The 21821-nt window shown below is 34.7% G+C and overlaps 1 protein-coding gene across 1 annotated transcript in view; it reads left to right on the forward strand.

The window, feature by feature from the left end:
* LOC136984953 (phospholipid-transporting ATPase ABCA3-like) overlaps positions 1-21821 on the forward strand; it is a 113666-nt gene that overhangs the window by 36434 nt on the left and 55411 nt on the right. Inside the window, exons 9-11 of the mRNA XM_067282101.1 lie at positions 4284-4413; positions 8842-8996; positions 18932-19087. Of these exons, the coding sequence (XP_067138202.1) occupies positions 4284-4413; positions 8842-8996; positions 18932-19087 (441 nt within the window). The remainder of the gene's footprint in view (positions 1-4283; positions 4414-8841; positions 8997-18931; positions 19088-21821) is intronic.

Raw genomic sequence — 21821 nt, forward strand, 5'->3', positions numbered from 1 at the left:
CATAAAGTATTTTACAAACAATGCCATGTACCTCTGTTCATCCCAGCTTCCTCGGAGGATCCATATTCGTATAAGATAGCGGCTTTTAGGGCACTAATTAAGCGCGCATTCACGCACAACTCGAAGTATGAAGACACAGTGGCCGAGCTAGGCCGTATCCAGGAAGTGGCATCTCAACACGGTTATGATAGAAAAATAGTGTACAACATGGCACGCAAGTACGCACGGGGAAATACTCGTAACAACCTACAAGCCGGGGTAAGATCCGCAGATATTAGTGCAAGAAAAATAGTTGAGTACAACCACCATTTAGATGCGATATACAGAGAAATCGCATCCAGCACCCGAAATAAAATAACTTACAGGAGACCGCGATCAGTTTACAGCTTACTTCGAAATGGGAAGGACAATTTGGACATGAAACACGCACCGGGCGTATATGAGGTTCCCCTGTGGGATGACAGATTTAATAGAAGTCTGGTCTACGTGGGTTCGACCAAACGCTCCCTCCATCAGCGACTCCGAGAGCACAGGTACGACATTGCCAATAATAAACTATCTACCACACTGGCAACGTATGCCACACAGCAGGGAATCACTGCCGACCTCAAAAACGCCCGTATAATCAGAATGTCACAACACACGGACCAACTCAGAACGCTGGAGACCCTAGAGATATATAAAGCGGGTTTGCACAACACGTGCATCAACTACAAGGATGCAATCAACATCTCGCAAGCATGGAAATTTTGCTATGAGGGAATCCCACACCCACAAATAACTTAATATTGCATTAATTGTTTTAAATTTAAAGAGCGGTGAACGTAAATAGTACGCAGGCGTAGATAATAGATAATAGCTCGTGCATAATGTTCCATTTTTATCTTCCAATTTCTTTGATTTCAAAAATTGGAATAGAACTCGCTTTGGTTTCTTGGTTCCATTCACGGGCATTTGAAACTACCTTTGTGCTGTGCCTGATGAAGACCCCGAAGGGGTTGAAAACGTTAGCAGTTGTATATAAAAACACTGGATTGTCAAGGTTTTTCGTGTAAGAAAGAATTAAGTTTCATCCAGTCTACAGGAAGAAGTATAGTTGTTAAATTTATTATAATGTTTACAATGATTTAAAACACAGTAAAAGCTATTTGTTGCTTTTAGCTTAAAACCAAACTTAAAAATTTTTTAAAACTAAAAATTTGATTAATTTTGTTGTATTTGCATGTGAAATGCACATGGATCGACAAAGGAAATGTGACAAAATAATCAGCAACAATATTTATTTTGTGTGTTTGTACAAGATTCTTTTGGATTCCAACTCCAAAATCGGCAATTACAACACAGCCTGATACAAACAAATGGCAGGAATAACAAAGGGAACACTGTTTGCGGCAAAATAAGTACAAATGATCAAAAAACTATAACTAGTACTTATATACTAACTTAAAAACTACAGGAAGATGGGAAATGATAGGAGGATAGATTTTAGGAGAATAGAGAATAGTGAGAAGCGAAATACCTGGGGTTTTCTCTGACCTTCACAGTTTTGGGTGGTACTGCTGAACTTTTCTCTGGAAAATCACTCCTCATCTTTTATGGTTCCTCTTGCACTCAGTTGCTATACCTTCTATCATAACTATGATAAAAGTCTATTTTCTCTTTTTCTCAGACACTCAAAGCCTCGTCATTCCTACTCGTGACCTGGAGCACCACTTTTTACGTCTACTCTCTTTGAGAGCTCAACCCAAGAATGTCTCTCCTTTTTGTCTCACCGATCCCAGGGCCTCTTTTCTTCCATTGTTTTAGTGGTTCCCAAAATCAGTCATCCCACCCAAGGGAAAAGTGTTAGGAAAGAAAGTTCTTGAAGGAGGAATAAACAAAGAACAAAAGAGAGGACTAAAACTATACTTAAATTATTAAATACATATATACGTTAATATGGCATACAGCCACAATTTTTTTCTATCCCTTTATCTGCCTTATATCAGAGAGACATCAAGGACACTCAAAACAAAAAAAAGCAATTATTTCTTTTTCTAAATCAAGCTATGCATGGCAGGTAAGTTTTTTATACAATGTTTCACCCCTCTTCAGGCTATTAAACACAATTTTAGAGTTTAGAAAAGACAAGAGCATTAATATAAACTTACAGCTTATCTTTTTCTTTGATACAGAAAGAATAAGATGAATTACAAGTTTTCTGCTTGTACATCATTAATTAACTATCATTCTTTCTTTGTGAGAATTTATCTCACATAATATCCAACCATGCACCCTCTATTTCTATTCCATTATTTAAATTAATGGTATTGTTTACATGTATAATTGCCACATGTTCTTTAAACCTAAATAAATACATGCCTTTCTCTTTATAGAGGATTTTAATGTAGTTGGATATTGTGAAAGATAAAAGTGCACAAAAAAGGAATGTCAATTAATTGAAGATGTACAAGTGGAAAATTTGTAATTCATCTTATTTTTTTCATATCAAAGAAAAAGGCAGTTATAAGTTTATATTGATGCTTTTGTTTTTTGTAAACTAAACTTCTACATTTTTATTTTATGGCTTAAAGAGGGGTGATGCATTGTATAAAAAACTTACCTGAATGCATAGCTTGATTTAAAAAAATAAACGATTGTCTTTTTGTTCTGAGTGTCCTTGGTGTAAGTTTTTTGTTTTTGATATAAGGCAGATAAAAGAATAAAAATCAAAATCAATAGTTTTAGTTTTTTAAGTTTGATTATAATCTAAAAGTAACAATTAGTGTTAAATCCACTTTATCATATTTTATACAGTAAAAACTTATTTATGTGGCTTCCTTTGGTATATACAATTTCTGACCATAAGGGGTCACTTAATTGGTGTTATGAAAAATGATATACAGAACTGTAATGAGAATACTGTAAAAGCCTAATACAGATTATAAAAGTAAACAAATAAATAAATAAAATAGATATACAACATTGTATCCGGATGGCCAGATGGCTAAGTGGTTCAGGTGGCAGGCTATCACTATGATGAACCTGGGATCAAATCCAGATGGATCTAAAAAACTAGCACTTTCTCAGGGTGGTCTATCAAGATGTGTTGGGCTTGGACCCTGTCCCTTGCAGACTGCTCATCCTGTTGCGGGCCTGGCTGAATTGATAATGCACTTGTCATAAAGAGGCTCTTTTAGTGTCCACGGGGCAAAAAGATATTTTATATATATATTATATCTTTTGCATTATACAGAATATCAAGAGTAGAATAGTTTATTAATAGAGTACAGTAGTTTCACATAGAGTAGTTTATTAATACTTTGCATTAGGGTTCATTTAAGTATTGTACAGTACAGTACCAAATGGAATATTTAGTACCCATAGATAGAATCAATATGTTTAAGAAATGGGGGTAAAGGTTTTATTTTACTACAGTATTTAGCAGAAAAATTCACAAAAAAAAGTCATTAAACAGAAATCACTAGGTACGCAGAAGTGTCCGAGTGTTGGTAAAAGTGTTAATAATTAAACTAGCATTTAAATCAGGCTCAACGATATTTTTCTTCATTGAGTGTTTCAAGTGACATATCAGTGATCTAGAGTGATCATTGTTGATTTACAGTTATATTTTTGCAAAATACAATCAGATTTTGTATAAAATTATTGAACAAATATATAGTTGTCTTTCTTCTTACTAAATTGTAGAGATAAATTTAATTCATCTAGTGTAAATAAAGATGATTTTATTTGAGTGTCATTTATAGGAGGAAACTGCAGACTGTTCCAAAAACTATAACAACAAAACTCATTTCTATTTAAAGTACCTTAAAAAATATGTTGAGTTTAGAAACATTGGGCTTTCTTATTCTGTTGTCCATTTAAAGGGAGATAAATATCAATTTATTACAATTCCTCAGGGCTGTTGAGAGCTTGTCTGAGATGTGGGATAGAGCAGCTTCCTTCATCACCTTGCAGGCTTTTTTTTTTTTTAACTAAAATGCAGACAATGTTTCTTTATTAAAAAAAATTAGTCTTACTTAAACAATTTTAATTTTTGTTAGTAAAAATAACATTAATTTATAGGGATAGGAATACCTATAGGCCCCTAAATCTTTACCAGGACTGAGGAAAAATCCTCAGATTCTCCTCTCAACAGCCCTGCACTTATCTTAATTACTTAAATGAGGTGGACAGTAGCCACCAAGATAAAGTTTCATTTATATTAAAACTTATGCAGTTTTATAGGGAAATTTTTGGAGTGTCATAAAGTGAGGTTTTACTGTATTTTTCTTTTATTATAGAAATTTAGGAGTTGTTGGAAATTCAAGACAGCAGTAAAAGATGTATCACTAAATTTGCATGCTGGTCAAATTACAGTACTTTTAGGTCCCAATGGAGCTGGTAAAACAACAATTATGAATATTTTGTCAGGTAAAAGTTCAGAAATTTCTGTTCTGTTTCAAGTTTTAATTTTATAAATACTTTGATATTTTGAAATATTTAATTCAAAATGAAAATGACTGATAAATATAATTGAATCTGCCAACTCAAAAAAGGGACAAAGTCCACATTTTATTGATGTCCACTTTATGAGTAAAATTGAATCTCTAAGACAATCTGCATCATGTGTGTATAAGATAGGCTAAAATTTCCATTCAGTGCTGCACAAGAGTATGTTGAAATTCTAAGACAAATCAAGGTATGGTGTCCCAGAACTTATTGAATTGCCCAGTCACCATCTGGCAGTAACAGAATCATATTAGCTAATCCTGGAAAAATTTGTCATTTTGTAGCTTAATTAAATTTATTTCCTTAATGAAAATAAGAAAGAGAATGTAACAGTATAACGAGCACCTTAAATATGAAATTCAAGCCAGCAAGTTCAATGGAAACAGCTTTTACATATTGTGGAATAATGACATCAAACTTAGTTGCTCCTATTGATAGATGGTATGATGTTCAAGAACCTGTTAAAGCTGAAAAGGTTCATGATATGATAAAATCTTTAAGTATTTATCTGAAAGTGCACCAGGATACCTAAGTAATATATTGAGTGGTGAAACTGTCAGTCATGTCTCATCAGAGTGTAAGAGAAAAAAAGGTGTAATACTTAGCTTTCCTCACATATACTCAAGGGCTTACCCAGTGAGGGGAAGAGGAGGGCAACTGTCCCTCTGTAGAAGAAAAATTAAAGTGTAGTAATTGATACACAGCACAGATGTATCAATTTAGTATCAATTGGCTTGCAACTCTACGATGAAAGCAAAGAAAAAATCTGAGAAGAATTTATAGGTTTTATGGAACTAAAAGCACAAGATGCCTCATCAATCGCAGAAGCAATTGACAATTTTTTGGTTAGTTATAATCTTCCACCAGAATATTGCATTGGATTTGGTTTCAATGGATGCTCTACAATAGCAGGCAATGAGAGTGGCGTACAAGCAATTTTAAGGAAGAAATATTCTCGAGCATTATATTTTCACTGCTCAAGCCACAAACTCAATCTTGTGGTAAACGATGCAAATGAGGTACCAGAAATTAGAAATACTATTCCCACTATAATGGATACAATAAACTATTTCATGGAATCAACTGCTTGTAGGAATTACACTTCAAATTATTGTGAATGTGTGAAACAAGATGGTCAGAGAAATATAAATCAATTCAAAAATTTTTTTTAAATTTTCCAGAGCTTGTGAAAAGGCTAGAAAAATTATCTACAGAGGGAAATTATGTCACAAGAAAATCTGCATACCAGTTGCATCCAGTGGTTATGAAACCATTGTTCATTATTGCCTTAATTACTTTAGCAAAATACTCAGCAATTTGGAACCTGTAGTTAATGCCTTGCAAGCAAAGACCATGGATTTAATTGCAAATGAAAAGAACACATTACAGGAATTCTCGACAAACTTAAAAACGACCGTAAGGATCACTGGTAAAGATTGAATCACTGGTGAATTATTTGAAAAAGCACAAGACATGGCATTGGAATTGGAAATAGAAATTTGTGTTTCATGTCCTGCTCATAAGCAAAAACATAAGAGCAATCTGCCATCAGACAATGACTATGAACACTGGTGAAGTTCACTAATTATACCATATCTGGATTCACTTACTACATCATTAAATATTTAATTTTCCCAAGAAAATACTCCAGTCTTTGCATTAACAAAACTACACTCTTTATACATAACTAAAATTAGTATCACAAATTTACACAAGAATGCAGAACTGTTTACAAAATTTTTATGAGTTGGATGATGTCATCGGAGAACTGGACCTTTGGTATAATTTGTGGATGAAGAAGAATTTACCAGAAAACAAATGAAGAGATATGGAAGTCATTAACCTGTTTAACAAAATTAATATTTTTTCCTGCCGTGAGAAAATTATTCATAATTCTGAGCACTATTCTGTGCACTACGGTGACTGTAGAACAATCCTTTAGTATGCTTCGAAGAGTGAAGACCTGGCTTAGGAGCATTATGGGAGAAGAAAGACTGACTGGATTATGTATGTGTTATGAGCGTGCGTCGGAATTTTGTGAAAGAACACCCCGAGATGGTGGAAAAGAAAGTTATAGAAAAATTATCAAGTAAATTCGACAAGATTATTGCTAACATAAAAATCAAACTCAGTTAACTACATGGTAGGTAGTAGGTCCTTGCTAATTAACATGCTACCACTTTATATAAGTTAATGAATAATAAAAACAGTTTTTCAATAGTTTTGAGTTTTATTTTGTAAGAAATTGTCATGTTTCACTCTCCCTCCCCACTTCCTCAAAACTAATATGAGTTGCCCCCCTCTAGTTCAGATCCTGAGTATGCCCTTGCATATACTATATATGAACTTTTGTCATGTATTCAGAAAAACGTTAGAAAGTTATCTGCATATGAAATGAAATGGAAATACACTGGAAATTTAATAAAAGAAATTTTAATTTTCAAGAAATAAAATGTTTGTCACTTGTTCAGTTCAAAACAGGTTGAAATCCATGCCCTTTGTTCTGCATTGTTGCAGAAAGCATACCAAAAACACAGTTTCCACTGTGGTAAATGAACAAACTAAGTATTACCTGTCATTTATTCTAATTACAAAGACTGTATCTTCCAATGTGCTTATAAAATTCAGATTTTTGCAGTTTTTGAAAAAAGTAGATTCTCTAGACATCAACTCTTTTTGAATTGACAGATTCAATTTTTGTACTACAGTAGAGAGTCGTTAATCCGAACCCCGGTAATCCGAATCGACAATTATCCGAACGATTTTCAGTCGGACTGTGTCGTTCTGAATCGAACATTTTTGATACTAGATTTACTTCTAAAGTATAGTTTTCATGTTTTTATATTCTTCAATATATTTATTTTGTTTGTACAAAATAAAGAAATAAGTTTTAACGATACAATAGCATCGATTATTATTATAAAAATTTTCATTAGGCTTAAAATTGACGAAAATTCAACACGAAGCAACACGCAACGGAGAAAAATTTGAACATTGGACAGGTTAATATATTTTTTCGTACATAATCGGTAATCTGAACAACCCTAGTCCCCAATTGATTCGGATTAACGACTCTCTACTGTATATATTGCCATATTTTATGGACTATAAGACGCACTTTTTCCTTCGAAAAATTGCCTCCAAAATTCAGGTGCGTCTTATAGTCTGTAAAATACAGTATTTATATAAACTGTTACCCAATAACTAAAATGACAGGAATTAAACAAGTATTACTAGCCCAGTATAATAATGTTAAGTATTGTTATTGGAAACAATATAGGATGTTAGGTACTATGGTTACTCAGCTGTACCTTTAATAATAGTGAAATTTAAATAATGCTAATGTTTTCAGGTCATTCTCATGCATAGACAGTTGAAAGTGGAATGCCTTTCCACTATATTTCCAAGAGTATTCCACTTTCAAACTGTCACTCTACATTTTCAATTATTTCTAATACTTTTCATCTTCTTTTCTGTAGTTTAGATTCTCTTGTTACTATGTTATCTTTCTATTCTGTAGTTTAATAAAATTTATATAAGTTTATATTAGATAAATAATATAATATAATATATATCAAACACACCTTATTACTGAGAGACTTTGTTTATTACGATGAACAAATGTTTTCAACCCACTCGGGATCATCCTCAGGTTATTAATGTTAATTTAACATATACAATAGCTCTTTTGCTATTGATCTTTTCGAATCACTAAGGAATTTAAATTCAAAGTGTTTTGAACATTATGTTAAATTCAAAAATATACAAAATAGAAACTGTCTAATTAGAATTAAACAAGATAAATATAGTGAAATAAATTGCAATAAAAATACACAAATAAAATAAATACAAATATAATAATTAATAATAATACACATATGATTCTACATTGACTGCATGCTCTGCATTAAATTATGAGTTCTTTTTAACTATATACTTCCAAGCTGAAGGTTATGGCTGAAGTAAAATAAAATCTATTAATAACAGATTTTATTGTGTTTGATATACAATATTCAAAAATCTGAATATAGATTGAAGTATAATAGAATGAAAAAAGAAATCATGTGTGATTAGTCCAAACTAACCTATGGAAAGATACATGGTAACAAGAAAATCTAAAATACATTTTCAGTTGTTAACTGCTTAATATTATAATAAACTTTATTGACATACTTAAATATTTAAATAATCTAATAAAATAAAATCGTACATTAATTTAAAGAATAAATTAATGTACAACATTAATGTGGTAAATTTGTATGTTATTCAAATAAAATGAAATTTGTTTATATATATAATTAAATAAAAATTGAATATTATATATAAAATGCTATAAAACTTTAATTTTAGGGATATTTAAACCTACTTCTGGAACAATATTAATTAATGGGAAAAATATTGTAACAGAAACATCAAAAGCTCGAAAAAATCTTGGACTTTGTCCTCAGTTTAATATATTTTGCAGTTCTCTCAATGTAGAAGAAAATTTGAAATTTTTTGCGGGTGTGAGTATTTAAAAAATATTTAAATAAGTTTTAAATGAAATATTTTATATAAATAATGATAATCTGATTCATATAATAAAACAAAACACTTTTTTGCTGGAGTTTATTTTATTAACAAGTCTCTCTTCAGTACTTTCAGCAATCAAGCATTGTCAGGAGATGCACAATGAATAAGCTGATTAGTTATCACTTAGTTTACACAACAAGTAGATGTTACATAAACAATATAATCTGCTGAAAAGTACCCCTAACTATGCTACCCACACTAAGAAAATTACTTACACTTTCCATTCACTCACATGTACTGTACATTTCTAACAGACCATTGCAACACCTCTTTCATCTTTTATGTACTGTACAACATTTCTTACTTACCAATTGCATTTTCAAATCAGTGAAAAAATTGTGACTATAAATTAACAAAAATATTGGACCTGGATCATTACTTTCATGTCCTACAAAAAGTCCCATCTTAGTCTTAAGAACTGCATATCTATTAATAACAGATTTTATTTATCACTATTTGGTAACATTTTATAGTCTTTTCCATTAATTACTTTTTCTGTCAAACTATTTTCATATATCCATTTTTCTCTGCAATTTCCAAGCCTCCTCTCTCATATTTCTTTTACCATTCTTGTCCCTTTCCACAATACCTTGCCACCATAACTTTATTATTAAGGTCTTCTAGACACACTATGGTAGTGTTTTTCTCATCCTGATGTCTTTTCTGTGTGCCTCTAGTTTGTAGCCTTGTTTGCTTTTTTATAGCTTCCACATACACATTATTTGCCCATCTCTTATCACTTAATGGTGCAACATATACACTTGATGTGCTATTTTCTTTCTTGTCTTTGTCAAATCAAATAAAGTACAGTTTCTTTTAAATACAGTGTTTTTTTTTTTTTGTTTCTCTCTCTAATTTTCTATAGAAAGGTTTTCTCCAACTTTCTATGTAATGCATGCTATTTTTTCTTTTCCTTTTATGCGTCTTACCTTCATTTCTCTTCCTAAGAACTCTCTTCACAATTTCATTAAACATCATCCTAGTTAGACTATGGTCAAGGGCTGTCTTCTCCATAGTTTCTAATTCCTTATCTAGCATTTTTCAGTACAAGATACATTAATGGGTCCTTTGAGACTTTCAGCATGTAAATTGACTTTTAAGTGTTCTTCCTATATACTGAATTTCTAAACATATACTTTTTTCTGTCTACAAGTGAATTCATAGCACAATACTAAATGTTAATCAATACTAAATGGATTTTATTGTAATTTATTCATTATTTGAATTCTTGCAATAAAGCAAATGATTTATATTGTTGCATTAATTCAAAATTATAAGAAGGTCATGCAGTATTGGAATGAATTCTTGAAATTTTTAAAAATTCAAGTACTTTTTAATCTTGATGGCTGATATTCATACGTAAAGTATTCCAGAAAGCAAAAACGCAATAGTTACTTTAAATTTACTTTGTTTTTAATCTATCTTCAGCACACAAGTTTTTCTAAAATTTAAGTACTGAAGATAAGGCAACAAGGCTTGAAAGCATTTGGATTTTAAATTTTTTTTATTTCAATAAAGCCAAATTTTCTTTATGTAATGTTACAATGGTTGATTAATATCTAACATTGAGTTTGCAGGTATGATTGTGTAAGATTCCTGTGAATCTTACTGAATAGTTCAAGAATATTCCAAAAAAGTGTCTGAGGAAATAAATGGATAAGAGTCTTAACACAACACACGTTTATCTGACATGTATATTAGCATGTACAGAACAGGGCCAAAAAGAGGTGGCTGCCCTCAGTTTCACAGATTATGTATTGGGCGCTGTGCTTGACATGCCCTTTACAAGTTGTGGTGATAAACGACATGACAGATTTTTTATTCACAGATACAGGATACACAGATGTGTATTTAGTATATAAAAAAATCTCTCATAAAATTAGAGTGCAAAAAAATATAAATGTAACTAAATTTAAATTTTCATTCTTGCTGCATTTTTTATTCTATTTATAAAGTTGTTAATCATGAAGAAGACATTTTATGTCAAAAATGTCAGAACTATTTATGTTTCTTTGGATAATTTATGGTTATTTATTTAAACTTTTCATCCCCAAAATCTACTTTCCTCTCCCGTTATATTGTGATGTTCATTATGATACGTACTGGATCCCGCGAGCAGGAAGGTACAAAAAAAAGACTTTGATAACAAAAATAGCACAAAGTATTATATTTATTCACAACGAAAACGGTTCTTTTTTTACACGATCCCAACTTTATCTCACTGGCTTAGTTAAGATACACAGGCGTTGACCACTTCTTTTTATCTAACCAACAAACAAGACTTCGTGGCACGTGACAAATATACGCGGGTCGATATATTTTTACTCTAACTTAAAAACTAAACTTACATCTATCTTATAACTAAAATAAAATGAAAAAATAGAAATTAAGAATAAAGGACAGAGAGAAAGATTAGAAAATACCCGGGATTTCTTTTTTGTCGAATCGATGAATCTTGGGGTAAGACACCTTCTCCGATTCTTTTCTCCTTTATATTCTTTTGACTTCTCTCTTGCCGTAGACCTTATCTTTAACTTGTCTCGATGTTCTACTTATATGTTCGCTGTTCTCCACTTCTTTTTCGGATCCCTTAGCACCTTGCAGTCTCTCGTCTTCTTTTGTTTCTTTTCTTTTTTTTTACTCTCGAGCACTGCCTTCCTCGTGCTTCTTCTTTTGGATCCCACCACCAGAATGGTCTCTTTTCAGCCGTTTTACCCTCAGGCTCCACACTCTTCTTTTGTTTTCCCACGTTCTCGGAACTGGTCGTCTTACCCCCATGGGAGAAGGATTAAGAAAACGTTCTAGGAAGAATTTTAGAACAAAGAGACAGGAAAGACTTAAAACTAATCCAATAAAATACGAACATATGTACAAAATTATACAAAAAAAACATGGCCGACGGCCACATATGTCCCCCTTTATGAGTTAAACACCATGGTGTAATTTATGGTAGTTTATCCGCTTTCCCCGCAAATTATAGCGGGATTGTGGCTCTACGTCCCCCTCGGTCATATTCCTATTCCCTATCTCATTATCCTCATTTCTTCTCACTTGGGGTGCAGATGTATCAGGTGCTGCATTCCTTAGGTGAGCCCATATCCTTAGATGGTCATCCGCCTCTTCATCCTCCATGCCATTTAATTCGCCCTGTGCATCTTCCTTCCGGCGTGAACGCCGAACACTCCTCTGTTCTCTATAGATTGGGGAGTAGCAATTCTTGATGCGATCTGTATGAACTATCCATTTGTCTTTCTTCCTGTTGCCTGCCAACTCCACCGTAACAGGCCCCAACACACGGGTGATTCTGTAAGGCACCAGATACTTAGGTGAGAACTTCCCTACACCTTTCCTCTTTCCCTTACGCAGAAGCCACACCCTTTGGCCTTCTTTCCATATCTCGCACTTTCTACCTCTATTTATTCTCCACCTATTTCTTTGATTACGCTGCCTACCTAAGTTATATGCAGCTTCTCTTATCACATTTAATTTATTTATAAACCTCCACCCCTGATTCCTATCATAATCATCAACTGGGCTCTCGCTTGGAAACGCGCCAGGAAAATGAGGGTCAATGCCGTACAACAAGAAAGCAGGAGACTCATTCGTTGCCGAGTGAGTCGAATTGTTATATGCGAACAAAGCCTGATTTACAAACTCATCCCAACTATGCTCATCCCCCTCTGATATGCGTGCGATGATTCCACATATAGTTTTATTGAAGCGCTCGCAAACGGAGTTGGAGCACGGACGGTAGGCAGTTGTTATGTTGCGCTTAATCAAGAGCGCGTCACACACCTCTTTGAAAAGGCTCGATGTAAAATTTGCCGCCCTATCAGACACGATTACATCAGGACAACCATAACGGCATATCAGGTTTTCGAATATGGCCTCAGCTATGACTTGGGCCGATTGACTGGGGATAGGTATTGCTTCGGCATAGCGTGTAAAAATGTCAATAATCGTGAGGATATACCTATTGCCTTTACGGGATATCGGGAGTGGGCTGATGATATCGATTGCAACTTTCTGAAGGGGAACTTCCGCAGTTTTCGTTTCCTGAAATGGGGCCCGCCCCCTATGCAGATTATGCCTTTGGCACGTTTCACATCCTCTGATTATACGCTTAATGCGACTCTTTAGGTCCCTGATGTAATAATACTTATCAACCAAGTCATGCGTCTTCTCGGCACCAAGATGCCCTGACAGTGGAGAGCTGTGGATCGACCAAATTACACGATCAGCCACTTCCTTCCCCACACACACATGTGCTCTATTTCCGAGGCCCATCCTTCTCGGTTTCACGTGCATCAACACATCATCTTCCAGCCTGAATTCCAGCTGAATGCCCCCCATCACCTCGCATCGCTCCCGCCTTTGCGACTCCCGATTACTACGCATACGTCTAAGGAACTCGTCCTTAGATTGGGATTTGACTACCTCTTCCCAAAGTTTCCGATTTTCTACTATAGCACTGCACACCGCTCTGCCACGTTCCTCCTGATTACAATTCATGCGTGATAACGCATCTGCAACTTCATTATGTCGGCTCTTCACGTGAGTTATCTTTATGTTATAATCAGCTAACTCCGTCGACCACCTCATGAGCCTTTTGTTGTGATTATTCATATTTGTCATGAAAATTAACGGTTTATGATCGGTATGCAGTTCTATGGGGTGACCTAAAACCAGCGGTTTAAAATGTCGCAATGACAGCACCATCGCCAAGCACTCCCTTTCGACTGTTGAGTAATTTTCTTCTGTACTACTAAACCGTCGACTGAAGTATCCCACTGGGCAGAAACCTTTATCTTTCATTTGCCCCAACACCGCACCGACGCATTTCTCTGACGCGTCCGTATATAGGTGAAATGGGGAACTAAAATCGGGATGACATAAAAGAGGGGGTTTAGAAAGTATGTTCTTAAACTTTTCAAAGCTATCTTGGCATGCCGCATCCCAGGCAAATTTTTTGTTCTTCCTTGTAAGATTTGTAAGGGGCAGTGCGAGGTCGGAAAATCTGGGTATGAAACTCCTAAAATAACCAATTATACCCAAGAAGCTCCGTACACCCTTTGTATTAATCGGCGGCTTTACTTCGCGAATTGCCTTCACGTTATCATTATCCAGGAGTATTCCTTTCTGATTAATAATATGACCGAGATATTTGACCTCCCCCACAATAAAACGACTTTTTGTAGGGTGTAGTTTAAGGTTTTTGCTGTGAAGGGTTCCTACGACTTCGTTTAATAAAGTTAAATGGTCGTTCAATGACTTTGAAAATAAAACAACATCATCCTGGAATATATAACAGTTGATCCCTACGAAACGGGTTAATACTCTAGACATTACTGCCTGAAAAAAGCGGCCACTATTCTTAGCCCCCTGTGGGAGGCGACACATCTGGAACTTCCCCCACGGGGTTGAAAACGCATAAACATGTCTCACGGAAGGGTCTAAAGCTTTTTGAAAATATCCGGACTTTAGGTCCAAGACTGAGAAATATTTGCTTCCGTGGAACTTACTCAAAATCTCGTCCACACGGGAGATTGGAAATTCCTGGGGGGGCAGTAAGGTCATTTACGCGTCTTAAATCCAGGGTCATGCGGATTTCCCCACTTTGCTTCTCAACGATATGAATGGGCGAGTTCCACGCCGAGGAGCTCTCCTCTATAATACCTGCTCTTAGATACGATTTTGTTAATTCTTTCAGTCTTGGTAAATAGCATTCAGGAATGCGGTATTGGTGGATGCTTACAGGCTTAGTTTGGTCTACTACAGGACTATGTAGCTCGCCCATCATCCCCGTTAGGTCCTTGATTGAACTTGCAAAGCATCCAGGGTATTTTCCAAATATATCATAAACAAGTTTCCTTTCCTCCAAATTTAAGCTATCTAAGCCCTTAATCTCAATGGGGGTTACGTCCAGACACTCATCGTGGTGGTCTTTATATCGGAACCTATGAGTCGAGCCCCTTTTCACCGATCTCCTAACCCCGTCAATAATTTTATACAGGTCGTTCACGACGTCCATCCCCAATATGCCGTCATACTCCATGTGTTCCGGTAGCTGCATACACGCAACCGTTACACCACACACCTGGCCCCCGTAACTTATTTCTACCCTTAGATTTTCTTCATACTCAGTGATACTCCCGTTGATGCCCCTTATACCAACACTTTCATCTTTCAGTGTGGCCCTAATTACCTTCTCTCTCGGGACACTTCCCACTGCTTTTAAATCTATTATCGACTTCTCCGCACCAGTGTCGATCAGGAAAGAAAACTTAATGTTTTCCACTTCACCCTCGACAAACGGGAGACCCTTTCGCGATATTAATATATCATTGGCCAGACTGACCGATATGTGAGGAGCGCTATGCTGGCCTCTATTACGCTCCCTAATCAGTTTAAACGAGCATTCGCTCGCTTTGGGCATCCCCGGGCGAAATGGCCCACTTCTCCGCACACATAACACCTTTTATTATTTCTTTCCGGTTCCTGACTCCTGGTGTCCAACAACTTTCCTACCGCCTCAACAAGGGTATCGACCTTTCTTTCCAACTCCATCATTCTCTCATTGTTTTTATCCCTATCTATCCTATTGTCCTCACGCTCCCCTACCATGATATCTACATTCTCCTCGATTGCCGCGCTAACTGTCCTTCGCTCGAACCGGCCATTGAATTCGATTTCGATCAATTCCTCCGCCTCAGCAGCGTCAAAAGCCTCCTCTAACGTCTTCAGAGCTTTTCTCATCACATTAATTTTTATACTTCCCTTCAGACCTTTAATAAAGCGCTCAAGAATCATGTCGTCCCGCAGCATGCAAATTTTGTTGTTTTCTTTCATAGCACGGGCAAGCAAAGTTCTAGTGCGGACCGAAAAATCTGCTACCGACTCATTGCCCCCTTGCTTCAGGGTTAGTAATTGATCTACGATATCCCTATCGCCAGCTCCTCTTTTACCAAAGCACTTTATTAGATCCCTTTTTATCTCACAGTATGACCCAGGATACTGTTCTAATAAACACATAAAGGTGGTTAGTGGCTCTCCTTTAAGCCTTGCTTGCAGAACAGCCACCTTAACCCCGTCGTCCCAACCTGCAAGACGCGCGATATTTTCAATTGTCTGAAAGAATTGTTTTACATTTACCACATCATTTTGCGATCCGGAAAACATAGGAATCATCCCAAGGAATCCTGTTACCACTACCGGTGGGTTGGGGCCTACTCCTTCCCCTGAACTCGAACTTCCGACTGGGCTGTTCGTGGTCATTATAATATATATATACAAAATGATTACACGGAAATATAACAATATTTTACCCGTCAAAATTAAAACTTACATATGATCAAACGCCTTTTTATTTTATCGTTGGGATCCTGTCACGGACGCCAATGTGATGTTCGTTATGATACGTACTGGATCCCGCGAGCAGGAAGGTACAAAAAAAAGACTTTGATAACAAAAATAGCACAAAGTATTATATTTATTCACAACGAAAACGGTTCTTTTTTTACACGATCCCAACTTTATCTCACTGGCTTAGTTAAGATACACAGGCGTTGACCACTTCTTTTTATCTAACCAACAAACAAGACTTCGTGGCACGTGACAAATATACGCGGGTCGATATATTTTTACTCTAACTTAAAAACTAAACTTACATCTATCTTATAACTAAAATAAAATGAAAAAATAGAAATTAAGAATAAAGGACAGAGAGAAAGATTAGAAAATACCCGGGATTTCTTTTTTGTCGAATCGATGAATCTTGGGGTAAGACACCTTCTCCGATTCTTTTCTCCTTTATATTCTTTTGACTTCTCTCTTGCCGTAGACCTTATCTTTAACTTGTCTCGATGTTCTACTTATATGTTCGCTGTTCTCCACTTCTTTTTCGGATCCCTTAGCACCTTGCAGTCTCTCGTCTTCTTTTGTTTCTTTTCTTTTTTTTTACTCTCGAGCACTGCCTTCCTCGTGCTTCTTCTTTTGGATCCCACCACCAGAATGGTCTCTTTTCAGCCGTTTTACCCTCAGGCTCCACACTCTTCTTTTGTTTTCCCACGTTCTCGGAACTGGTCGTCTTACCCCCATGGGAGAAGGATTAAGAAAACGTTCTAGGAAGAATTTTAGAACAAAGAGACAGGAAAGACTTAAAACTAATCCAATAAAATACGAACATATGTACAAAATTATACAAAAAAAACATGGCCGACGGCCACAATATAATTAACCTGACTACAAAACATGATTTTAAACTAAAAAACATAATTAATGGACAACCATCAGTGATTAGCCATTTATTAATTATGTTTACAGTTTTAGGGAGGGTCATGGAAAGTGCATCATTGAACATGATGGAAAGGGAGAAGCATTGTCTGTGTGAGAATCTGGAGTTGGAAAATTATATTTTTGACAAATTTAATTAAAATAATTGTTATAATTTTGATAGAAATTTTATCTATCATAAAATTTAGTAAAGTTGAAAAAGGAACTTTTTTTTCAATTAGAGGAAAACAATTCAGTTCCTCCAAAAACAATAGAGTTGATCCTACAGATAGAGAGTGATGTCTCACTCTCTCTCTGCAGAATTGCATGACTTCTGTTGTGTTGGAAGCATGGAAGACTATTTCTAATAATTCTGTTGGATGGAATTATAGTATAAAAGTGAGAGATCACCTTCAAATGTGCTTTTGTTAAGGCTTGTGTCAATGCTTTAGCCAATGCTCTCATTCCTCTCCCAGTTCTCTACTTTTACTTGTTCCCAAGAATTTTCAACTCTCCATGTTGAATGTAGGTGTATTACAGTTAGTACAAATTTTAATATGTAAACTCCCTCTCATAGAAAAGCATTAGGAAATAGATTGTCATTATTTTATCTCCTTTGGAATCATTTATAATTTGGAGGTTTACTTTTTACAATAGCATATTTTTATATAATTAACATTTGTATAATAACTTTGGTCATCCATTATTAATAAATATATCTTTTAATTATCGCATTTGATTCATTAGTGCCTAACTTCATTGTCAGTCCATGTATCCCATGTTATTAGTAATTCAACTAAAACTCTCTTAAAATTCCAGTCAATTTTCTAATATATTTTTTCTAATTGGAAAGGAACTAACTTGCGAGTTAAGATGCAAGATAATTTATTTTAACTGGTGTCAGGACTCTTAGAGAGAGATTTCTCTGATCTTTCTTTTATTTTACTTTTCATCCTGAATGTGGAATGGGATTATCCTGAAGTCCCCAGTTTTCATATTTGTATGAAATCTTTTTATGCTATTAGGGACACAAAAATTTCTTATTAGCCAACTTTTTATTCATGTGAATAAACTATTAGAAATATTTGCAGAACTTTTTAAAACCATTTCTTCAATATAGAGAAGTCCATGTAGATTCTAATGTAATTAAAAGGGAGATGATTTGCCAAATGTACTATGGGACTCAGTCAAAAGTGGCTCGAAAACTTTATATGTAATTAATGGATAGCCCACCAGCCTCTGGTGGGCTATCCATTAATTACATATAAAGTTTTCGAGCTGACTATATTGCAATTACAATATTGCAAACAAAAAGTTTTCATGCTGACTATATTGCACTTACAAACTCATCAAAGCTATTTGAAGAGTTTGTAATTGCAATATAGTCAGCATGTAACCTTGCCCATTGCATAACCCACTCCCCTTTCAGATTGTCTTTTAAATACAGATAATCTGCAGGTTATTTGCACAAAATTATGATAACTTTCAGTGTAGAAATTTTATTAAAAAATATATTAAAAAATTTTGAAAAATTCATCTTTTATTAAATTCTTTAACTTATATGTGTATATATTTTTTGTTTTATTTATTTATTTAGCTTAGGAATAAGACTTTGTCACAAATAAAATCAAATGTAAATGAAATATTACATGATCTTCAGTTACAAGAAGTGAGAAATGTTATGACAGAAAAATTGTCGGAAGGAATGAAGCGTAAATTATCAATTGGTATTGCAGTTGTTGGTGGTTCAAAGGTATTTTCTGTTTCTTTTCATTATGAAATTATTAAAGTCTACTCTTTGATATTTGTAATGTATAGTGTAAAATATCAGGTCAGTCCAAAGTTCATGCATATTTTTATCAACAAAAAAATCAGCAAAAAGTTTTAATTAAATTTTATTTCAATCTATAATGTATTTACCATTATTTTGTACAATTTCTTGCCATCTTGATGGTAGCTTTTTAATCCCGTCTTCGTAAAATGATTTCGGTTTTGAATCAAAATATTCAGAAATAGCCTTTTTTACATTGTTCTCATCCTCAAAAGTTTTCCCTTTTAAAAAATTCTGCAAACTGTGAAAAAGATGATAATCACTGGGAGCAATATCTGGCAAATATAGTGGATGAGATAAAATTTCCCAGTTGTAGCTTTCAAGTTTCTGTACAGTTATTTTTTGCAGCGTGTGGTCTGGCATTGTTATGCTGCAAGAAAACCTGCTTTCTGTTCACTAACGACGGTCGATTTTTTTTCAATTTTTCATTTAAACACTCTAAATGCTCACAATACATTTGAGCTGTAATTGTTTGATTAGGTTCTAACAGCTCAAATGTTATATTGTAACCTGACATATCCCACCAAACAGACAAAAGAATTTTTTTGGATGCAACCCACCTTTTGCAGTTGGTTTTGGCTGCTTGTCACGATCCATCCATTGTCTTTTTTCTCGTCACATTATTATAGAGGATCCATTTTTCATCTCCAGTAACCAGCCTACCAAGAAAAGGTTCTAAAGCAATACGGGATAAAAGAGATGTGCAAATGTTTACATGTTGTTGTTGGTTAGCTATTGACAGTTCATGTGGTATCCATTTTCCTAGCTTTGAAACTTTTCCGATTTGTTGTAGGTGTCTATGAACAGTTCCGTGGGATGAATTTAAATGTTCCGCAATTTCATCAACTGTTAAAGATGGTTCTGCTTCAACTGGTGCAGAGAGAGCATCATCATCAAAGTCAACGGGTCTTCCAGTACGAGCCTTATCCTCCACACTAAAATCATTGTTTCTAAATCTTTCAAACCAGTTCTGCGCAGTCCTTGCACTAATTACAATTTGATTATGTACAGTATTTATTTTTTTGGCTGCATTTGTAGCATTCTCACCACTTAAAAATAAAAAGTATAAAACATGTCTTTTATATTCATCGGTTACTTCCATTTTAACGAAAATAAACAACTGAAATGTTCACAATTCTGAACAGTATTATGTGAATGAGATCCAATTTAACACTTCAGTGTAAAAATTATCACATTAGACTGACATTTTTAACAGCAAAACAAGATTTTTCTCAAGGTCATAAAAATGTGCATGGACTTATGGACTGACCTGATACATATAAATTCTAAATAATTTTAAAATTATTTAGAATTTGTGTCTATTTAACTTAGAATTTATGTAAATTACTTTAAAAATAAGTTATATATAGGGTGTTCCAAAAGTTGCAATATGTAGGAAAATTGGATCACCAGTTTCTAGGTTCTGTGGGATTGCGAAGATCCTTGGGGTTGAAGATCGCAAGGTGTGGGTGTTTGATTACCACAAAAGAATGGAGGCAAGCAAAAAAGAAAGATCACAATTAAAACTACCTTTATGTACAAAAAAATTATATACACAATCTCAATATCTACACAGAGTTGGCACATTCGTAGCACGTGGCAGCTCACATAAAGACATGTGATGAGAACACCAAGCGTTGAACAAATTCCAAAAAAAAAAAAATATAAACTATTCTCTTTGTGATGTTGTAAACGTTCAACTGATTCGCTTATCAGAATATTATAACTTATTTCACAATTCTTCACTCAGATGGGAACGAATTCTAAAATTAGGATTTTTTTTTCACACACAAAGATAAAGAAAGGCCAGTTTACTCCAATACACACAGTACTCGTGACACCTTCTTACCTCGGACACCTGGAACCAGAATGGGACGTTGCCAGCCCCTCACACTTTATATATCGTGCCCACCACCAACATAGTGCTGCCATAACAATAATGCCCAAAAATAGCAAATATATACTTATATACGATTAAAAAAAAAATAATATTTTACAATTTTAAGTACATCGCGCGTACAGAAATAGATAAAATAAAACAAAAATGATAACAATCAGAACATAGACAAGAGAATAAACAATAAAATAAGGTAACCCGACAATATACAAGAACGACACAGTTCATGGATTGGTTGTCATAGTTCCATGAAGTGGTCTCTGAGATTTGCAGATCTTAATCCTTTTGATTTTTATCTGTGGGAGCACTTGAAAGCTTTGGTGTATCAGGAAAAGATTCAAAACGTAGATCATCTAAAGGAATGCATTCAAAGTTTATTTAGGTATGTTAAGGTCAGTGCAGATAATTAGAATAAAAACAGTCAAATTATGTTGTTTGAAGTGAAACTTTTATTCTAACATATAATAGTTTGTTATTTACAAAGTAAAATCTGAATACATAAACAAATGCCCTAGAACAATGGAATAAAGGTGATCACAATTAGCCATTTGAGCACTTGTCAGTATAATGGCATGAGATCAAACCAACTGGATCATGAATGCACATGGTTGGACGTAAGATTTGACGATACTTTCTAATGGTTCATATGCAGGTAAACGGTTTGAAAGCACATAGAATTAAATCTCAATATGCTCAGAGAGGATTTGTATGCACATCCATGGGCATAGCCAGAGATGAGCAACCCAGGGCCATGGCCCC

The sequence above is a fragment of the Centruroides vittatus genome, unplaced genomic scaffold (genome assembly GCF_030686945.1).
Source record: "Centruroides vittatus isolate TY-2023 unplaced genomic scaffold, ASM3068694v2 contig_941, whole genome shotgun sequence".
Taxonomy (NCBI): Eukaryota; Metazoa; Arthropoda; class Arachnida; order Scorpiones; family Buthidae; genus Centruroides; species Centruroides vittatus.